The 21,675-nt window shown below is 44.9% G+C and overlaps 1 protein-coding gene across 19 annotated transcripts in view; it reads left to right on the top strand.

Annotated features, from left to right (window-relative positions):
- The window catches only part of FBRSL1 (fibrosin like 1), a 767,640-nt gene that overhangs the window by 601,738 nt on the left and 144,227 nt on the right, over positions 1-21,675 (top strand). For 18 of the 19 annotated variants that reach the window (XM_083418137.1, XM_083418142.1, XM_083418135.1 and 15 more), the window contains one exon: positions 6,501-6,554. The exons of the other annotated variant lie outside the window; for it this stretch is intronic. In XM_083418137.1, the coding sequence (XP_083274263.1) occupies positions 6,501-6,554 (54 nt within the window). The remainder of the gene's footprint in view (positions 1-6,500; positions 6,555-21,675) is intronic. 19 annotated transcript variants of the gene reach the window in all.

The following is a 21,675-nucleotide window of genomic DNA, read 5'->3' as shown; positions in this document are numbered from 1 at the left end:
AACTTTATCCTGTTCTACTGGTGAAATATTTTGCACCAAGAGAACATGGCTGCACCGGGGAATGCATAAGCAGGTTTCTGGAGCTTTGTTGCACAATAGATTGTGCAATCAGTTGCACAACAAGTTTCACCTAGCACAGCTGTTCTGTTGGATTCCTCTGTTGCACATCATTAAAACTCACCTGCCTTCTAGCACAACAGAATGTTGGATCCAGCCCCTAGGACAGAGATGGGAGATGGAGATGTTGGTGGGGAAGACTTGGATATTGATTACCTTCTGCACCCTTTCTTACTGTGTCTGAGTATTTCTCTTTACACACTTTGCCCTCTGTCAGTGAATTAAATTACTATTAAATTTTAATCAGTTGCTGTCATCTCCCTGGGTCTGTTCAGTTCAGTGGAAGAGTTTAAGGATGTTTCCGGATAGTGACTGTGGTGCTTTTGTGGTTGGCAGCTATTGGCACAGCTGAACACCCAGCTGTCTTGTGTACTGATATTAGCAGGATCAGCATGGATGAGCAAGTGGGAAATAGTGATGGTTGATATGACTCAAAATCTAAATCCAGTGGTGGCTGGTGACTATTGGGTCTTTTCGAGTGGAAGGCAGGGAGGTCAACAGTAGCTGGAGCCAGAGACAATGATATGCACAACCACAGATCATGAATGATAGACAGAGCCAACTAGTTCCAATTTTGTCTCCTTCTTTGTTGAGCAAAGAGGAGTTAAGAAGAGTTTGGATTTGATATCCCGCCTTTCACTCCCTTTAAGGAGTCTCAAAGCGGCTAACATTCTCCTTTCCCTTCCTCCCCCACAACAAACACTCTGTGAGGTGAGTGGGGCTGAGAGACTTCAAAGAAGTATGACTGGCCCAAGGTCACCCAGCAACTGCATGTGGAGGAGCAGAGACGCGAACCCGATTCCCCAGATTACGAGACTACCGCTCTTAACCACTGCACCACACTGGCTCTCAAAGATGAAGTTAAAGTTAGATGAAGTTAGAGTTAAAGATGAAGGAGCGGATACGGTTGGTTGTAAGTTGAGTTCGTTTTGAGAGCCAGTGGTAGTGTAATGGCTAGAGTATTGGACTATGGTCTGGGAGACAAGGGTTTGAATTCCTGCTCACCCATGAAGCTTGCTGGGTGACCTAAATGAGGAAGTATGTGTGCCACTTTGAGCTCTTTGGAGAAAAGGTGGGATATAAATGCAATAAATAAAACTGTAAGTAGGAAAGCAGGCCGGTGGGGACAGGTTGAGATTGGTGGGGCAGTGCTGCGTGTGTCCTAACCAACCACCTTCCGCTGTCTAAACCTCCATGATAATAGGCATTGCTTCTCAGCTCCTGGATTATGTGTGCGTGTTATCATCACACTGTAGAGCTTTTCATACACTCCAGTGTACAGAAGCATCTTAATGTAATCCACAAGCAGGGAGGAATAAGTGTGAGTCATCCCAGGGTATAGCCTGAAGATATATGATGCAGCAAACTGAAGCTAAGCAGGTCTGGACCTGGCCAGTGCTTGAGTAGGACACTACCAGGGAACCTTCATGAGTTCCATCATGGGAGTGGTGCATTAGCAATTTAAAATAATAGTATTATGACAGCGGAAAATGAATATGGCAACTGCTGTTGGAAACCACTGCTGTAAGCCAGAGCATGCTGACAACCCCACCACCACCACCACTCATTTACATCACAGCCCTGAGGATGTCATCTCTACTGCGGCAAAGAATCATCTTCCCCTTTAGAAGATATTTTATCAATTCTGTAGCAGTTTCCCTCATGGACTTCATTTGGTCTCAGTACAAAAGTCGTTATGCAGGACATGCCCAAGTTGAATATAGGAAGGTGCCTTACACTGAGTCAAACCACTGATCCATCTAGTTTAATATTGTCTACACTGACTGGCAGCAGCTCTCTAGGGTTTCAGGCAGGGCACACTTCCAGCATGCCAGGTATTGAACCTAGGACTTTCTGCTTTGCAAAGCAGACACTCTGCCACTGAGTTAAAGGCCTTCCCCTTAGTTGTATATTGCATGGCAAGGTTTGCCAGCTCTGGCTTCCTCATCCAAGTCCATCCATTTACCTGTTGTACCAGTAGGACTTTCTGATCTCTCACTGCAGACGTGGGGAACCTCAGACCATTCCAGACCTCTGGCGCTGGAAAAACTCGCCAGGCCACACCCCCTCAGGCCACACCCTCTTTTCCCCGGCCACACACCTCACTGGCCCTGCTTTGCACAAACCTCCACAGTTTTTGCCTGGCAGGACTGTGTCCTTGAACTCTGACCAGATTAGAAACTAGCCTACTTCTTTGCAAAGGTAAAATTTCCATTAATTACCCCACTGACTTTTGGTCCGACCCACCGCTGGCACGAAACAGGTTACCCACCCCTTCCTTACTGTTATCACCCTTTTTCTGTGGCCCTCCCTACACTGCTAATGTACCACATCTGGCAAAATCTGATCAGGTGTGCATTGGTAGCAAGAGATGTATTATTCTGCATCCAGTCTTTGCTTCCTTTTCCATGAGTCCATTGTCCTCTTCTGATTCCAGGCTTGTACACAGCTAGGGGGTGGGGTGGGGGAAGGATGTCTAATGAAGACAGCTTTATTAGGCCCTGTGTAGCCTTAAAGCCCCCCCCCCCAACCGCCGAATGCAGCAACCCTCTAAAAGTCACAGAACAGCTAGTCCTGGGGATTTTCTGAGAAGCCGAACCTTGTCTTTCTTCTTGTCCCTTTCAAAATTAATTGCCTCCTCAGTTCAGGTAGGCTTAAAATACATCCAGGAATCTGAGGCTGTTGAGCAAAAGGAAGGTAATTTGGCGATGGGGGGGGGGGGACCTTCTCTTTCTCCTCCTTGCCTCTTTTGTGCTGAAGTTTAAATCTACAATCTGTTGAGAATGTAATGGGAAACCAGCCTACAGAAAATGCCATTATTCATATCATTCGTAGCTCATTTATTTTATCTGCAATAGCAGTGATAAGGCAAGCTGCTTGGCAATGCTGATAAGCAGGGGAAATATCTTAGAGCTATTTGTAAAAGTTAAAGCAGATCTTGGTACAGAGAGATAGTGGGATGGGGGGGAGGGGACGGGACGGGACTGACAAGCTTTTTGGCAATCCACTGTGCTGGAAGCTAATAAAGATTTTAATGGGGAGGCCTCATTAGGATTAGGCAGAAGATCTGTTATCTCAGATTTACACAACATAAATGGTGAAGCAACACAGAGTTCCATCCCCCACCCCAAGCTCCTTTCTGTGCTCGCTAAATAGTGCAGTAGAATGGAAAATCTTTTAAAATTCAATTGGGCTTGCTTGCTGCCAGGAGCCATTGGCAGCTGTTTGCTGGGCGAAGGCAGAGGAAGAACCTAGGAAGGCATTTGCAAGGAGAGGCTTAGGGGATGTGTGACGAAAAGGAGGATCCCAAAGTTAACTCTTACAAGCTGACATAAGCAGCTTGATACATAAATGAACATTACATAGGCTCAAATGGAAATTAAAAACGAAACAATGTGGAGTAGTTTGTTTCAGAGCAACAGCAGTGTATGCTGACGAAATGTCAGCAGTATAGACAATTATAACTCGGGAAATATTGAGAGAACCCAGATGCCTTTTGCCCTTAGTCTTCTTCCTTGGTGATCTCTGTCCTATGTTCATAACCACTGTTCAGCATAAAAACAAAATTGAATCTGCAAAATCATAATTTTATATAAGCAAATCAAAACCAAAGCACCACTTGTAAGGATAGAACATTATTATTATTTTTTTTAAAAAAAAGAAGTAAAAAACAAAAAACACTAATTTAATTTTTTTTTTTAAAGTATACAGTATTTTTCGCTCTATAGCACGCACTTTTCCCCCTCCAAAAATTAAGGGGAAATGTGTGTGCGTCCTGTGGAGCGAATGCAGGCTCCTTGGCTTCAGCGATAGCAATGCGAAGCCTCCGAAGTGCAGAGGGAGCGCTCCCTCCACGCTCCAGAGGCCTTGCGTTGCTTTCGCTGAAGCCTGGAGAGCAAGAGGGGTTGGTGCGCACCGACCCCTCTCTTTCTCCAGGCTTCAGGGATAGCCGCCTGAAGCCTTCGGAGCGCAGCGTGAGTTCCCGCTGCGCTCCGGAGGCTTCGGGCTCCTTTTGCTGAAGCCGGGAGAGCAAGACTCTCCTGGCTTCAGCAGAGAGGGAGAGCTGCACAGCGCCCCCTCAGCCAAGCGGGAGGAGAAATGGAAGGGGCTCCGTTTCTCCTGCCACTTGCCTGAAGGGACGCTGACCAGAGAGGGGGAGATTTTTTTTTCTTGTTCTCCCCCTCTAAAACAAGGTGCGTCCTAAGGTCAGGTGCGTCCTATAGAGCGAAAAACGGTAATTTAAAAAGAATAGACCAGCTGGGGCTTTAGCAATATTTATCTAATCACAGATATGTGACTACTGTATTGTTCAATCAAGTGGGCCGGCTATGGCAGTGGCTTTAATTTGCCTTAAACTGTTTTTAATGCAGTATTTTATATTATTGTAACCTGCCCGTGGAAGGGCGGGTAACAAACCTAATAATAATATGCTTTGCTTGTTAAAAGCCACAGGTACAATCCCCAGCCGTTTTAGGTAGGACTGGGAAATACACTGGTTTGAATTTGTGGAAAGCAGTTCATATAATAATACTGAGCTAAATGGACTCTGTATAAGGCATCTTCAAATGTGCTAACCTTATCTCACTATCTTTTATCACTAGCTAAATAACCATTTTGCACCCTCTAAGGTACAATGTACCCACTTCTTCAATAGGGAAATATATGCTTAGACAGCTCATTTCACTTAAACACACAATTTTTGGGGGTTTTCTCATCCCTCATCTTCTTTGATCTGACTCTGCAGCACCCAATAGCACCTCTTTTCAACCCTTTACCCTTTCTAAAGCCATTGTAATATTGACTTATCAACCTGACAGTTTCTTGGGATTCATTCAGAGTGCGCTGAGATAATGGAAAAATATTCACATCCATTGAGTTGCATTGTAATTTCTTTCTTTGTCATCTGTGATTCCTATTTTACTTAACTGGTGTACTGAATATTGTTTTGGGCCACTTTTATCACTGGCATTGGCTTCTAATATGCCCTGTGTTAGAGCAGAGTCAAGTTAAGGCAAAGCTGTCAAACTTTTCATTAAAAGTCTTTATGCATAAAGAGGAACTTCTCTCCATGCCTATACTTTTAAAGCAAATACTTGCAGATTCACCTTGAAATGGTGACTCTTTTAAGCAGAGCCGATTCATTTGTTTTTATCTAGTTGTCAGACCATCAAGAAACACATTTTAGCAGTAGGAAGATAATGTCAACAGAAGTTAATTCAGACCCAGATAAACTGCAACATAAACTTACAACAGCAAATTTCTATGGCAGATTGCAACATGCCCCCCCCCTTTTAAAAAGTCTTTCCCTTGCTTTAATTAATATTAAAATGAATGGAAAGGCAACTAGACAAACCACGCCTCTTGGTCCTTCCTGGTGACCAGGATGACTGCTGAAGGCCTGAGCAGGGGGCAATAGAAATGTCGACTCTCTAGGCCAGTGTTCATCATCCCTGATCATTGGCTAAGCTGGCTGGGGATGGTGGGAGTTGTAGTTCAAAAATATCTGGGGACCCAAGATAGAAGAACATTGTTGTAGGTAATAGATATTGCTGTTGCTGTTGTGGATCCTCTCAAAATCCCCCCACCCCCACCCTAGCTACCCATACAATGAGCAGTGGAGAATTTATAACAGCCTAATGCAGGGATTGCCAAAAGCCACTTCTCTGCGCAAAAAGTCAACTACCATTATGTATGGACAGTACAGAGCTAGATGAACCAATGATCTGCGTTCCTAAAGGAAACCTCACTGTGCCAGCAAATGGGACCAGGGCCCTACCACCAACTCAAGGTGTAGCCATGGTGGTGCCCTCCAGATGCTGTTAGACTACAATTCCCATGTCCATGATCATTGGCTGTGCTGGCTGGGGCTGATGGGTGTCAGAGTCCAACAACAGCTGGGGGCACCACATTGGCCAGCCCTTTTCCTACTCTTAAGAGAATCCATAGCCCATTGGTTAGTCCAGTAGACCTCCTTTGTGGTATCCTCACAGAAGTCATTGCACTGACTTAATACATCTTGGAAGCCTTTTCAAACCCTATGTTTGACCTTTTGTAGTATTGAAGGCACAGCAACTATGCTGAATCCAGCTGGTGTATGTCTGGTCAGTGCTTAAATAAGAGAACGCCTGGAAATCCTGTGTATACTTATTTGACCTCTGTGGAAGAAAGGCAGGATAGAAATGTAATAAATGTTAACGATCGGGACCACTCGCTAGCTAGCCAAATTTGCTGCCCATTTTGTTAGTTAGACCCCTACCTCTTTCAATAAATGAAGGGGCAGAGGCAGACTCAGATTCATGAAATAACCCCCTTTTGCTTAGGTGAAAAAGAGATTTCTGTTAAAAGTGTTTGATTGTGAACAGAACTTTTTGTTTTGTCTGTAGAACTCAGCGGACCTGGAGCTGCCTCGTATCAGGAGTGGCTTGGTAGCAAGCAAGGTATGAGATCAAGTCTCTCCAAATGGGCATCTGGGGCTGGTTGTGTGTGTATGTGTATGTGTGTGTTTTGCTTTGGGATGCCTGAACTGAGTTGCAGTCTCTTCTGCTTTTGTCTTTCGTTTTCTTTCTCTAGTGCAAAGTTGGGCAGCCAAGGCCCACCAAGTGTCATTCGACTGCAACTTCCATCAGCCCCAGCCAGCATGGAGAATTGTTAGGAATGATGGGAGTTGTAGTCCAACAAACCTAGCAGGCCACAGGTTCCCCCAACCCTGCTCTGGCGCTTCCTTTATTTCTGTTAATAGGCATGTGCTCTTTTATATGTCCCCATCCCTGCAATTCTGCAGCTCCTCCTCCCCTCCCTTCCCCCAGCTATGCTACCAAGCTTCCAAATTCCATTGTTTTGGATCCAAAAAGTGCACATGTGTTATAAAATTTCATTTTCCAACTTAATTGTACAGTTAGAAGAAGAAAACAAATTAATATTGAATTGTGCTTTATAGACTTCCATGGCTAGGCTTTGTGTGTGCATGTGGTTGGGGATCACTTTGTTGTTATTACTGACGGGCTTATTCAGGCCTATCCAAACCATACTATTTGCCTGTGGAAATATTACATGCTGAAGTATGTTCTACAATGCTTGAGGATCAGAGAGTGTCATACTTTCACTGTAGGGTTTCAAGAAATAATATTTTCAAGGCAAACTGAGGATGGCAAAATCCAGAGTTATTAACCTCATCATCACCATCATTTATTTATTTATACCCCGTCTGGCTAGGTTTCCCCAGCCACTCTAGGAGGCTTCCAACAAAAGATTAAAAATACATTAAAGTGTAGGCAGGGGTTGCGTGGATTCTGCACATTGCAGGTTTGCAATGCAAGTGAAATTAAAACCATAGAATCTGTTTTTATTCGCTGCTGTGCTGCTTTTTGCTTTACATTTGTTCTGGTTTTGTGTTCTTATTTTCATTCTGTAGTTATATGCTGCCTTGAAAAAATGTTCTGGGTTTTTTATGAGACAAGGTATAAATATGAACCAAATTTAAATGGCAATTAGATTTTTTAAAAAATGAAAACTAGAAGTGATCTGTTTATTTTGAATTTCATATCCCACCATACTTCCATCGTGGAATTCAAGGTGGCATATGGAAGATTCACAAGAGGTCTTCCATTCAGGCAGTTACTGTAGACTAAGAACTACTTAGTTTTAGCATGTTCATTGCTTTGTGTGCTTTCAGACTGTAGCCCTGGCCTTGGTGATGAGACCTGCAGCAAAATGCTGCAGTGTAGAGTGTCCCTGTTCAGGAGTCACAGGAACATAGGAAGATAGCTGGCCATCCAGCTCCATATTGCCTACATGGACTGGCAGCATCTCTTCAGGGTTTCAGGCTAGGAGTTTCTCCCAGCCCTACATGGAGGTGCTGGGGACTAAACCTAGGGATTTCTGCATGCAATATAGATGCTATACCACATGGCTGCTTTCCCTGTCCTTCCCAAAGTCCAGACACCCCATTCCATTCCTGTCGCTACTCAATTTCCCATATCTCCCCGCAACACTCAATCAACATTCTGTGATCACTGAGCATGCTCATTCTGATGTTTAGGGGTCCCCCCAAAAATGATCTTATATACTTCTGTAACCCTTGAAGACCCATCAAGCCTGCTGAAGACTCTCTTGTGCATGGGTAGAGCTGTTTTAGTTTCATATCCAGAAGCCGCTCGCTGGGTGTGGCAGAGCTGCTATGCCCATGTAGCAGGGGGGTTGGTGTGGTGCAAACACACTAATTGAGCCAGTGGGACACCCCTGCCAGTATGTTTGCACCACAGCAACCTCTCTGCTGCCTGACCCGCCTCCTGGTAAGCAACAGTGACCCGCCTGCTGGGAAGCCTAGTGTAATGACTCCTTCCCCACCTGGAGAGCCTCTGCTGTTCATAACCAACAGCACTCACCTCCAAATATTGGAAATCAAAGGAATAATGCAAACTAGGCCTGATCTTTTTTATTATTTATTTATTTATTAAATTTGTATACCGCTCATAGATCTCAGGTCGGTTCACAACGTAACCATGGAAGACTAGCTTCACACTTTGTGAAGCATGAGTTTAAGGAACTCTCCTCACCCCCATTTTAATTTAATCAAGACGCTGTCATTGATTATAATTTGTGCATTCCCATTTGCCGACGGAGACTGCCAAAATGAATGCTTAACAATGATTAGGTATTTGCTGTAGTCAATAAAGGAGAGGGGATGGGAAAAGATGAGTGTAAAAGGACCAAAAGAGGAAGCTAGTTTAGATGGAAGAAAAAAACAACACGCACACACAAAAACACAATCTCAGCTGGAGAATTCACTTGCCTGTGTCTTTGATTCAAAGCTGGAGGTACATCTGTTATTGGAGAAGAAGGACCTCCTGATTGCCCAGCCGTTGCAAGAAAATTAAACCCAGCAAAAACAATAAAACAAAAGGATCTTTTGTTCTGCTTTTTTGACAATAATGTAGGAGGGTCACCGTTTCAGCTGACAGCAGCCCTCTCTCTTGTGTTACAGTCACATGTTCCGGGTCAGCAGCAGGGCAAAACCTTGACACTGTTACTGATGACTGGAACTACGTTAAGATAATTATTTCCCTTTATCTCTTTGCTGTAAGCTCATGATAAATGGAATTCTGGGCTGGAAGGAGCATATCCCCCTCCCCAGCTGCTTATTAATGCAGGCTTACCCATTCAGACTAGGGCAAGTCTCTCGCCGGCATCTGTGTTGGCTTCAAACCTCATTCTGGGCAAACAGGCATTGGGGCCTAAGGCAGAACCACAACACTAAACTCTGCCCAGGTGGTGGAATTGTTGTACCCGGTGCTGAATCATTCCCAGGTGACTTGTGGTAAACGCCTGATTCGCGGTTCTGCCTAACAAACCTTCTACATCTCGTTCATGGCGAGCGACTGGATTTCCTTCAGGGAGGGAGAGCATGGGCACATTTAAAAAGCATGCACGCCATATGTGCATTGCATGTGGTCATCCTGCATAAATCCATTTTGCTGGGTTTACACATGGCATTAAGCTGTTCTAGGTTATGGCTTCCCAGTGCACATATGCTGCTTGCACATGCAGCAAAACAGGCACATTGCACACATCTTCCTATGGAAGTCATCATGTTGCAAGTGGCTCTGAACTAGTAGTGGCCAGCATGGTGCCTGTGAGTGCCATGGTGCCCTTAGTGTCTAACGCTGATGCCCGCAAAACCCAAAGCGCTCCCTCCCTCAACTACCCAGATGTGTGCCCATGGGCCTATAAAGGTTGATGCCCCCTGGCCTGAGCAATTCCTTTGCAGGTTAGTTGCTGCACTTAGCCTTGCCTTTACACTGTGTATACCCTCCCTTGACCTCTGTCTGTGCTTTCTTGCCCATAACAGGACCCCATAGAACGTGGGATACAGGCAGGTCAGAATATGGTCCTCTAGTCTCATCTTAGTCTAGTGCAGGGGTCGGCAACCCAAGGCCCATGGGCCACAAGCAGCCCACGGGGGTCATTTAACCGGCCTACAAGCTGCCCCCAAACCGAGCCGTCCACTTGGCGAGTCCCCACATGCTGCGCTAAACCAGCACGGCGTGGCGCAGGGACTAGCTTCCGTGGCGCCAGAAATCGCATCTGTGCAGACTCCCGAAATTGTGTCTGTGCAGATGCTTCAGGCGTGCGATCCAGCCCACGGAATGATCTCCACTGGAGTGAATCAGCCCAGGCGAGGTCAACCTTGCCGATTCCTGGTCTAGTGGCTAGGAAGGTAAAGTGAAAAAGAATAATCAGGTAAAGGTATGGGCAACCTTTTCTCAGCCAAGGGCCAAATTCCCTTGAGAGTAATCTATAAGAAGGTCACATGGCAAGGAGGGGTGGGCAGGGCCAGAGTAAAAAAGTGAGGTAGGGGCACCCCGTTTCCTCTTTCCTTGGCTCTCTTTTTGACACCCCTTCTCACCCCTTCCCTTTTTCCTTCCCACCCATTGGGCTGGCAGGGGAGTGACAGGTTGCTGTCACCCGAGGGACCAAACCAATTGCTTGCCGAGGGCTTTTTGATTGATAGGTGTATGGAATTAGGCAGAGGTTGACAGGTGGCCAACCTGCAATCTAGAGATGGTTTACTGGGAAAGATAAACCGAGAATCATTGAGGTCTGCCAGCACGTCTTTCAGCCCCTGCTCGTCAAACTTTGCAACTTTTGGGCGTGTGTTTGTGTGCGTGCATGCATGCGGTACAAACCCCCCCCCCCCCCGAAATGTAATGTGTAAAAAGGCCCTGAGGTCTGCTCCCTCTGAGAATTCTTTGTACAGTCAAGAAGGGCGGGGTTCATAGTTTTAGGACACTTTGTTCTTAGCATGAGCAGCTAGTACAGTTTTCACCTTCCTGCTCTCAAAGCATCGTATGTGGATGCTATCCTATATGTGAATCTTGCCTGTGGTAAGATTCTGAGATGAATTCTCAGAAACTGCAGATGTGAGGGTGGATAAATTCGTGGGTTGAACTTCATTCTGTCGGTGAGTAAGCAGAAGCACATATGATTCTCATATCCAAAGATAAAAGGTTTCCTATAGAGCAGGGGTGGGAAACCTCAGCACTGGGGACCAAGGGCAGTCCTTGGTCATGCCCCTCTCCAGTCCTGCTTTGTACCCCAGGTGTTTTTGCCTGGCTGGAACATGTCATTGAACTCTGATACTGCTTCTGGCTTGCCTGCATGGATGATGGAGAGGGATGTATCTGAATGTATGTGAATGTAGCCTACTGTGCGCAGGCAAAATTTAGATTTGTTGCTCCAACCACCACTGGAGTGTGACCCTGGGAAGGTTGCCCAGAAGAGGATGTGAAAAAGATCCCTGGCGCCTGCCATGGAGAGTTCTGGGCTTTTCCTTACACATTAATTGGGGCCCATTAACTCACAAATTTGGAATAGATTTCCTATAAAACAAAACATTGTACATTGATGGAGATGATTTGAGTGGTTTAGTTTTTTAATTGCATTCTTGCTTTGTTATCTTAAGACCTTTTTTCAGTATGTGCCTTTACTTTCAATGGACATAGCCTAATAATAATAATAATAATAATAATAATAATAATAATATTTATACCCCACCCATCTGGCCGGGTTTCCCCAGCCAGTCTGGGTGGCTCCCAATCGAATATGAAAAATGCAATACAGCATCAAACATTATAAACTTCCCTAAACAGGGCTGCCTTCAGATGTCTTTTAAAAGTAGGATAGTTGCTTATTTCCTCAACATCTGATAGGAGTCCTCCATACCAGCCCGCCCCTGTCCCCCAAGAACAGTACTTCTGTCTTGTCAGGAATAAACCTCAATCCGTTAGCCGCCATCCATCCTCCAACCACCTCCAGGCATTCACATAAGACCTTCACTGCCCTCACTGGTGCCGATTTAAAAGAGAGGTAGAACTGGGTATCATTATGATGATTATTGTACCTTAGGGGTGGATGTATATTCAACAGTCCCAAGAATTCTCAGTTTGATCATTCTAAATCTTGAGGCAGCCAAACTGGTACACTTTCAGGTATTGTGGGTTACAACTTCTCTGACCATTGCCCATGCTGGCTGAGGCTGATAGGAGCTGGTGGGAGGTTTAGTTCACAACATCTGGAGGTCACTGTTTGACTACTTCTATTCTACCGCTTGAAGTCTTCTTCTGCAATCTTTTTATGCTCGTCGCCTGTTCTGTGACAGTCTTGTAAGAGCCGTTCTTTGCATAAATAGGATGCAGCCATTCGCCTTCAGCAGTAAACAGGTTTTGCAGACCTGTCCTCCACCGTGCTGTGGCCTTTTCTTCATGTTTTTAGCTTCAAGCTCCAGCGAAATGTGACTGCCACAACTTCCTTTTATAACAGCTTGGTCATCTCCCAGAAATTATGCCATAATGAGCTTTGGTTTATATGTTTTACCTGTCTCCTCATTAAAGTGCTATCTTTTCAGAAGAGGCGCTTTGTGTGTTGAAATATTGCATGCTTAAAATGAAGGCAGGTTTATAAGAATTTAATGTACTTGGGAGCCAAGGTTTTGCAGCTTTATGGCGTAGATGTTGTAACAAAGGACTTTATGGGTAGGGTGTGCTATATTTTACCCAAGCAGTTGCTCAAGGAAGGGAAAAGAAAAAGAAAAAGAAACCTTAAGCAAAAGCCTTCTGGTCATGCAGGACAAACTCTGCACTAAACAGCCACACCCATTTGGACTGAGCTGGTATTAAATCCATTGGTCTTAAACAGCTATATATCCTCCCTCATGTTTGAACCCCCTGCTATGCCAGCTTGCTTGTTTGAACATGAGGCTGAGGATGTAGTGAATAATTGAACCACAACCATTACTGGCTTGCTATTGTGAGACACAGCTGACGTGCTGTATATCAGCATTCAATAGGAACAGGGAAGCTGCCTTATATTAGGTTGACTGTTCCTCGAGCTCAGTGTTGTCTGCTCTGACCAAGTTCCACTCTCCAGGGTCTTGCCTATGATCTACTTTCCTGATCTTTTTCTCAAATGGAGATGTCAGAGACAGTAGTGGCCAGCATTGGGGGGGGGGGGGGGATGGATGGTGCTCCCCTGACCTCGGTCTGTAGTGTTGCTGCTGCTTACTAGGAGGTGGATAGAGAGGGGAGAGAGAAAGTAGGCATGGTGTAAACTCATAGTGGGAGTGCTGGAATTAGCTCAGTTGGTGCATTGGCAATGAGCCCACCTCGTCCATTCCTCTCTACCTTGCTTTAAACAACAGTGATGTGGCTGACTGGAGGTCATGTTAGCTCTGCTGCCTCACCACACTTGCTGGTTGAAGATTGAACCTGGGACCTTATTCATTCAAGGCCATGTGCTCTACCAGACTACTGCTGAGTTATAGTTCCTCCTTTTAATGTTGCGTGTTAACCATATAACTCTTGAATGTCCCATGGACTGCAAGAAGATCAAACCTATCCATTCTGAAGGAAATCAGCCCTGAGTGCTCACTGGAAGGACAGATCCTGAAGCTGAGGCTCCAATACTTTGGCCACCTCACGAGAAGAGAAGACTCCCTGGAAAAGACCCTGATGTTGGGAAAGATTGAGGGCACAAGGAGAAGGGGATGACAGAGGGCAAGATGGTTGGACAGTGTTCTCGAAGCTACAAACATGAGTCTGACCAAACTGCGGGAGGCAGTGGAAGACAGGAGTGCCTGGCGTGCTTTGGTCCATGGGGTCACGAAGAGTCGGACACGACTAAACAACAACAACAACCATAGAACACTAATGGAAGACTACTCTCCCGCTCGCCATGCAGGGTTTGTGATTGTTCTTTGTGTGTAAGAGACTCTGACATGTTGGCCTCCTGTCTGCAGTGGTAGATTCCAGACGCAGCTTTGCCATCTCAGTGAGAACTAGGTCTAATTGGAAAAGAGAGTGGAAGGGAAACCTCCAGGGTTGATGTTGTCAAATTTTCAACAGAGGCTACAAATGGTAGTGGCAACTGCACAGTTCCTCTCTTAAGAGATATCAAAGGCTTCGCACACACTGTTATCTGACAGCTGTTTTAACACTGTTGACAAACCACCTGCCTTGTTTTAATTAACTCCTATAGGGAGAGTGCACATGACCTGCAGAAATCAGACGCACTTAGGTAGTAGGAAAGATGTTGCACCACTGGAGGAATGGGAGACACCCCTGGTGATTGATGTGCTATAACAACTGGCATTCATACTTGTAAGAGGGACAGTCTACAAATGGGACCATTACTAAGTTCAATGTGCTGGTTTTGCTGTATATACAGTTTTGAATCGGGGTACCCTTGAAATATCATTTTACCCTTCTCAATCAGTCACTGTGCTCTGCAAGTGGTGGCCTCTTGCAGGCAGTGTTAGAAACTCAGATATATAAGCTAGGTGCCAAATGGTTCCTTAAACCAGGGTTGCAGTCGCCAAAAAGGAATGCCTAGTTGCCATTTGGGGGCCAGATGGCTTTAAAGACGTATTTTTCAGTAAGACGTTTTGGTTCCTGAAATTCATTTTGATTGTGCAGATAAAATGTCACGGAGTGAATTCTACAGGATGTGTTGTTAGTGAGTGAAAACAGGCACAATCCAAGGATCCCTAGGCACGCACCTCCAGGTGGTGGAGACGTCAGGTGCCATCCTGGCACCCGGGCATCTTCACTTGGTCGCAAGTGGTCGATAGCCAGGTGCAAACTGTGCCTGGCAAATTTTGAGTGCTGCTTGTAGATGCCATCCTATTGGGAGGCCTGTTTCACATATTGTAGGAATTGGGCCTTCAGTGTGAAGAACCTACCCTTTGGAATTCCCTCCTGTTAACAGTTAGGCAAGTGACATCTCTGTTGTCATTTTGGTGCCGACTGAAGACTTCTTCCAAAAAGCCTTTTAATACCTTTCTCAGTCTGTGTCTGTATTGGGATTGTTTTTAGACATTTTAATGGTTTCTCATTTGTGTCTTTGCCTCCCTGGGCTTCTTTGGGAGGAAGGGCAGGATATAAATTAAATTATATCATTACTCTTACTATTGTTATTGTTATTATCATCAACAACAATTTCTCACTGGTACTTCACTGGTGGAATTGACCATTTTTTATATTAAAAAAATAAGTCCCACTTGCCATTTGTTGTAGATGCCAGTCTACACACTCTAATGTAGTGTTATCATGTTTGTCTCACATGAGAAAGGTGTCCAGTTCCTACTGCTCCATAGTTGTGTGGACTCCAGTGTGAATGGGGCTGCTGCTGGCTGGGGAGGTAGGGTGCATCTTTTGCCACACCCGCACCCATACATAATTTTAAATAATATCATATCAGTTTAAACAGTCATGGCGTCCCGCAAAGCATATTGGGAACTGTAGTTTGTTAAGGGTGCTGAGAGTTATTGGGAGATTCGTATTCCCCTTACAGAGCGGTTTAACAATCAATTCCTCTTCCCAGGGAACTTTGGGAATTGTAGCTCTGGGAGGGTAATAGCAGTCGTGCTCACTGGAAGGACAGATTGTGAAGCTGAGGCTCCAATACTTTGGCCACCTCATGAGAAGAGAAGACTCACTGGAAAAGACCCTGATGTTGGGAAAGATGGAGGGAACAAGGAGAAGGGGACAACAGAGGACGAGATGGTTGAACAGTGTTCTTGAAGCTATGAACATGAGTTTGACCAAACTGCGGGAGGCAGTGGAAGACAGGAGTGCCTGGCGTGCTCTGGTCCATGGGGCCACGAAGAGTCGGACACGACTAAACGACTAAACAACAACAACTCTCAGCTACCTTCCCTCATGGACGAACTTCCAGGTGCCATGTACCTGTAGTGGGTGATGCCAGAGGCAAGACTGGGTGGAGCAGTGGCTGTAACTCTTTAACAGTAGGCTACATTTGAGATAACAAAATTCAGAGATTTTTACATCCCTCCTGCCAACATCTTTCTTCCATCCATACAAGCAAGAGGCACTATCACAGTTCAGGGATACATTCCAACCTGGCGAAAGTTGAGTTTTGAGGGCAACATGGAGAGGAGGCCTGGGAGGCTGCATTCAGCCCACAAGCCAGAGGTTCCCTATCCTGGTTATACTGATTTAAGTTGAGGCGTAAGTTTAGTTATTGAACTGCCCTTATGGAATATTCACACAACCAGTTTGCACAAGTGTATCTAGTAATGGATTCAGTTTCAGGGTTCATCTGATGTATGGATTCATGTGTGATCTGGTGCCAAGCTTCCCTTTCCTTGCATCATGCAAATAATTTTGCTGTTCCTAAAAGAGAGATCTCTGTTTTTATGTAACATGGGGCATTGCCATATATGACCCTGGGCCCTCTTTGAAACTCTTGCCCCAGTCCTAACACTGGTGGATTTCTCTTTCCTTCTTTTTCTGGTCACTTTAATGCCTGAGAGATCTGTCATAAAGACTGCAAGATACCCTCTTTTTAAGGTCCAGGGGTTCTGCATTGTTGTTGGTGTGCCAGCAGATTTTCATTGTATTTCTCTGCAAAACAAAACACCAACCCTAGCTTCATTATAGGGAGGAAAGCATATGGGCCTCATTAATGAAGAATTACTGTGCTCCATCTTATTTTTGCAGCTCACATGAGGGAAAGGGGAAAAGGAAGGAAGAGGAGATATTTTCTGTTCTTTTGCTTATTCTTTTCCCTCAAAGAGAGGCAGAGAGAGATGCCTGCCAGCCTCTGGCTCTCTAAATTGGTAATGGTTTCTGGAAGGCATCCAGGCTGTTGTAAATATGAACTTTTGTCAATATTCCCCAAGCTTCCATGGACTCTGGGGTGGGCTTTATTAGCTGAAGGTCACTCCATTATGTTCCTCCCTCTCCTGAGACCTTTGATTCTTTTCTGAAAAGGACAGCCGCCATCCAAGGCCTCAGAAGCCAGCTTTCCCTTTAGCAGTGCTGGAGCTGATAAGCCTAAGGCGCATATTTCATCTATCCTCCACTGCTCTGCAAAGACAAATGGTATTTATAATCCTGGTTTCTTCTGGCTGAACAATGGCAGAGAGTGGTGGGTGGGAGGAGAGAGGGAGCGTATGTAAACACACTCCCCCCCCCCCCCAGATAGAGGCACACTGAAATGACTATCTTTAAGCCCCTTCATCCATTCAGAGGGCCTCAAGGTCTTTGCTTGTGACACCTTGCAGTCACAGAGGCTGCCCCATTAGGGCAAATGGGGCAGTTCCCACCTGCTTGCCTTACAAGCAGTCCAGAGGGTGGTCCTCCTGGCTGTCAGTTTTCTCCCCCATTAGTCTCAATGTTGCCTTTGTAGATCTTAAAAGAGAGGAGGATGGGGGGGACGACGACTACAATTTATAGGCTCTGCCTGGCAGTGGCAATAGCTCTACCTAGTGCTGGCCTCCCTGCCTTCCACCCCACCAGTTTCAGTGGGAACCAGCCACCACTGATTTAAAGGAGCCAGCCGTGCTGTTCCACCCCCCACCCCACTGCTGGCATATGTCCATTCAATGAAAAAGACCCACACAGTTGGGCCCCCAGTTGAGTCCTTTAAATGGTGTCCCAGCCAGGAGAAGCCACTGCCAGATAACCGGCCCCCACCCAGCTAGGGCAATCTCATTAAAGGATTGCCATATTGGCAGAGACCGGGGCCAGATATTAATTTAAAGCCAACGTGTGTTTAAAGCAGGGATGGCTCTGTTAGACGGCACCTCCCATCAGCCCTAGTTAGCAACACCAGTGGTCAGGGATGATGGGAGTTGTAGTACAATTTACTGTTCAAGGCGGAAAAGATGATTTAAGGGGAGGAGTAACTACTGCAGGCAAACAAGTGGAAGTGAACGAGTCTTGGTAGGGTTAGAATTGGATCAGGTTACTGGAGAGGAGGCAGCAGGTGTGAGTGCGGGAAGCTGAGGTCGCAAGGGACTTTTTGCTGCTAAAGAAGGTAGATGTCTTCCTTTTTTTGTAGAATTTCCCAGCTTATCACTGTACACTGAAATTGGGGATCAATCAGGCTTTGGTGGAGAGGAGGGAATTATATTGAAGGAAGGGGGAAACACGGGTGGCCATCAGAGTTTGTGGGAGGTGGGGGGGCAGTTCTTGCTTTTTTCTCTTCTGTAACATTGTGGGTTCTCTTTAGCATGGGATGAAATTCAAAACTTTTGTTTGCTCTGTTGGAAAACTTTAAGAGCTGCTTTTCTCAAGCAGCAGAGTAATGGGGATGGGCTGGTGGGTGGGAGAACAGCCTAGAATTGGATGTGTACGTTCATGAAAAGGAGGATTTTTATTTTTTTAAACGCTAATACCCTCCATTGTTCTGGTGGCTGCACTCTTTGTATTGCTTTACTTAACACAAACAAAGAACTCATAACCACTGCGGTAAAAATATAATCCAAGCATTTTAAGTCGAAACTTGAAAATCCCACATAAAGGTGTGTCTTTTAAAGAGCAGTTTAAGAATTGCCTAAACAAGCTCAAACAGACTGTGCTGAAGAAAAGGAATACCTGGTGGTGTTCTCTAGAAAGGTATTGGGGCATAGGGAAAGGTGTGTGTGTGTGTGTGTGTGTGTGTGTGTGTGTGTTTCATTTATAGCCCACCTTTTTCCAAGAAGCTAAAGGTGGTATACCTTAAAACAACCCTGTAAGGTAAGTCAGCCTGAGAGGCTGTGATTGGTCCAGGGTCTCCCAGGTCCTAGTCTGCCCCTCTAATCACTACAACACACTGGCTTTCTGTCATTCGGTAGCAGCATGTAGAAGCAACAAGGATGACTATTAAGGGGTTGTCGTTGAGGACACATCTGCACGATACATTTAAAGAACCATTATATTATTATTATTATTTAGGGACGTTTTTAATATGACATTTTAATGTATTTTTAATATTTGTTGGAAGCCGCCCAGAGTGGCTGGGGAAACCCAGCCAGATGGGCGGAGTACAATTATTATTATTATTATTATTATTATTATTATTATTAGCTGTAGCTTGTTATCTGTGCTGACAGTTGTTAGGAGACCCCTATTCCACCCACTCCCAATAGTTCTACAATTTGCAAAGTTTCCTGGAAAGAAGGCTTGATTGTTAAGCCAAACTGGAACTATAGCTCTGGGAGGGGAATAGAGGTCTCCTGTTTTTAAAAATCAATTTAAACAATTGCATGAAACCAAAAGTCAGTGCAGCTTTGAAATCAGTGGTTAAAATCTGCTATTTTGAAAGGTTCAGTCCACCATCTTGATTTCAAATAGTATATTCAACTGTATCAAAACAGAGATGTAAACCTGCTCCTTGATCTCAGGAACCATCATGCAAAATTTGGTTAGGATATCTTAAGAGTTGTCAGGTGCCTAGCGAACAGACAACTTTCCAAAACACATATATTCCTTAGAGACTATTTTATATGTGTCACAGACTTAGCCACAGTAAATTGTATATCTTTCTAAGCCAGTTTTACTTGCTATCCAGCATTTTCAGTATCTTGCAAAGCCTAATCTTAATTAACATATCTTGTAGTTGTATAGATTGAAGAAACCTTTAAAAGTAATAAAATTCAATGAAAATGTCACATTCTTTAAAATAATTAGGTCAGTGGGAAGACTTGGCTGTAATAGCCAATGAACAGAGAGCCATTCCAGAAATAAATGCTTCATAACCTAGCAACATTCTTTATGTGCTTCTTAGAAATGCTTGAGAAACCAACGGGTCACTTCTTTTGCCCAGAGTGCATGTTCCTTCTTGCACCTGAACAGGGAAACAGGAAAGCAGGGAGGAGAACAACGCAGAGTGCTTGTGAGTTCCTTTCAAGAGCTTTGCCCTGAGGGCATCCCTTAATGAGCCATCTCATTCTATCCAGCTCCAAAAAGAAGACAATAGTGGCAGGTGCTTTCCATTGTCCTTGGGCAACTTTAATCTTGATCCATTCTTAATCATCTCCAAGGATTAGGAAAACAAAAGGTCTTAGCATTAGTTCTCTTCCACTCCCAAACTTCAGGTAATTCCATTCGCATGTTGCATCTCTGAATCAATTGCTGTGCTTTCCCCTCCCTAAACCCCCAGACATATAAAGAGAAGGGGGTTAGGGTTATGTTGCACCACACAAGTGTTCCTTCACACTTGTGCTAGGAGTGGATGGAGCTATTGGAGGAAATTGGTCCTTCTCCTTGCACTGACCCAGGCCTGCCTTGTTATTCAGCCCAGCTGTGTTTTGATCTTGGAGGGTTGTTTGAAGATTAAATTGAGACATCTTTTGTTAGTATTAAGTGCAGTAATTTTGAATCTGCTCAATGTTATTTAAGTGTGGGAAACGTTGACTGCCTGGCCCATAGGCGTCTGAAGTTGCCATTATGCAGCTGTGCTGCTTCCAACATTTGTGATAAATATGTAGGCAAATAAAGAGTGTAAAGGCATGCTCTAAAATTATTTCCATTTCCCCCTCCCAGATCTCCAACTGTGCCTCCTGCCCTCCCCTGTCATTTACTTTTCATGTGAAAACTTTCTTCAAAATCAGTACAAAAAAAGCAAAGGGTAACAGCTGAGCTTGTTGGAGGCTCAGGAATAGGGAACATGTTCTGCATGCAGGAGGCCCCAACAGAGCTGGGAATGACTCCTCTGTCCGAAACCCTAGAGCTGGCACAACTTAGCTGAGTTAGATAGACCAGGCATGTCCAACTCCCAAGAGACTGCAATCTACTCACAGTATAAAAAGACCAGCTGTGATCTACTCATTGTCATTGCCAGGAGTTGTTGAGCTTTTTGGGGGGAGACGGTTGGCCAAAGTTGTGGAGCTTCTTTGTTTTCCTTTTCTTGGTTGTACTTCATGCCACAATCGACCTGGGACCCCCCCACAACCGACTGGTCAATCACAATCGATCTGTTGGACCAATCGTATAAGATACCTTCCTGTGCTCACTTCTGGTTGACTATGAGTGCCATTCAGCAGCTATTCCCCACAGACAATGGGAATGCTTTGGAGGAAAAATCACTTGGCTGGCTATTTCTGTGCAGCCCTTGTGGGACAGGCAAATCTCAGAAAAATGAACTTCATGCTGTGTTAAGAGTGGGTGCCTCCAGACTGTCACTCCTTTTGGTTGAGATTCATTCACATGCCAGCAAACTCAGGTTGCGCAATTAGAGTTGTCCTGTGCAACAAGCCCACTTCACCTAAATACCTGACGTTTTGTGATAAGGAAGGTAACAGGAAAATTCACTGAAAGTGTGGCAGAACCTTTTGCTTTGATGCATCGGCATCCAACTTCCCCGCAAACAAATAAAAATCTTCATTAAATAGCCAACATCGTCCCATATCCTGTATGTATATGAATTCTAGGTGTTTGTATGAGAATGCAAGTGTTTTATATGGGTTTTTAATGGTATGGTGTATTTATGGTTTTGTTTTTAAATGCAGACCTCAGTTGTGCGTGATTTGGTGGGAGTGGTGGTGCAGGCCAGCTTGGACCCCGTGGTGGCCTGTGGGCCAGAGGTTCCCTACTATGTGCTAGGATAATCACGTTAAGAGTTTTCACTGCAGGAGACAAAGGCAGAAGAAGATAGAAGGGTGAGAAGCTGCCCTTTGGAGACATACGTTAAGTGGAGTACAGTGGTACCTTGGTTTACAACCATAATCCGTTCTGGAGGTCTGTTTGTAAACCAAAACAGGTTGTAACCCAAGGTGCT

This window comes from Podarcis tiliguerta (assembly GCF_965153285.1).
Source record: "Podarcis tiliguerta genome assembly, chromosome: 16".
In the NCBI taxonomy this organism is placed as follows: domain Eukaryota; kingdom Metazoa; phylum Chordata; class Lepidosauria; order Squamata; family Lacertidae; genus Podarcis; species Podarcis tiliguerta.
This window is presented reverse-complemented; position numbering and strand designations above follow the sequence as displayed.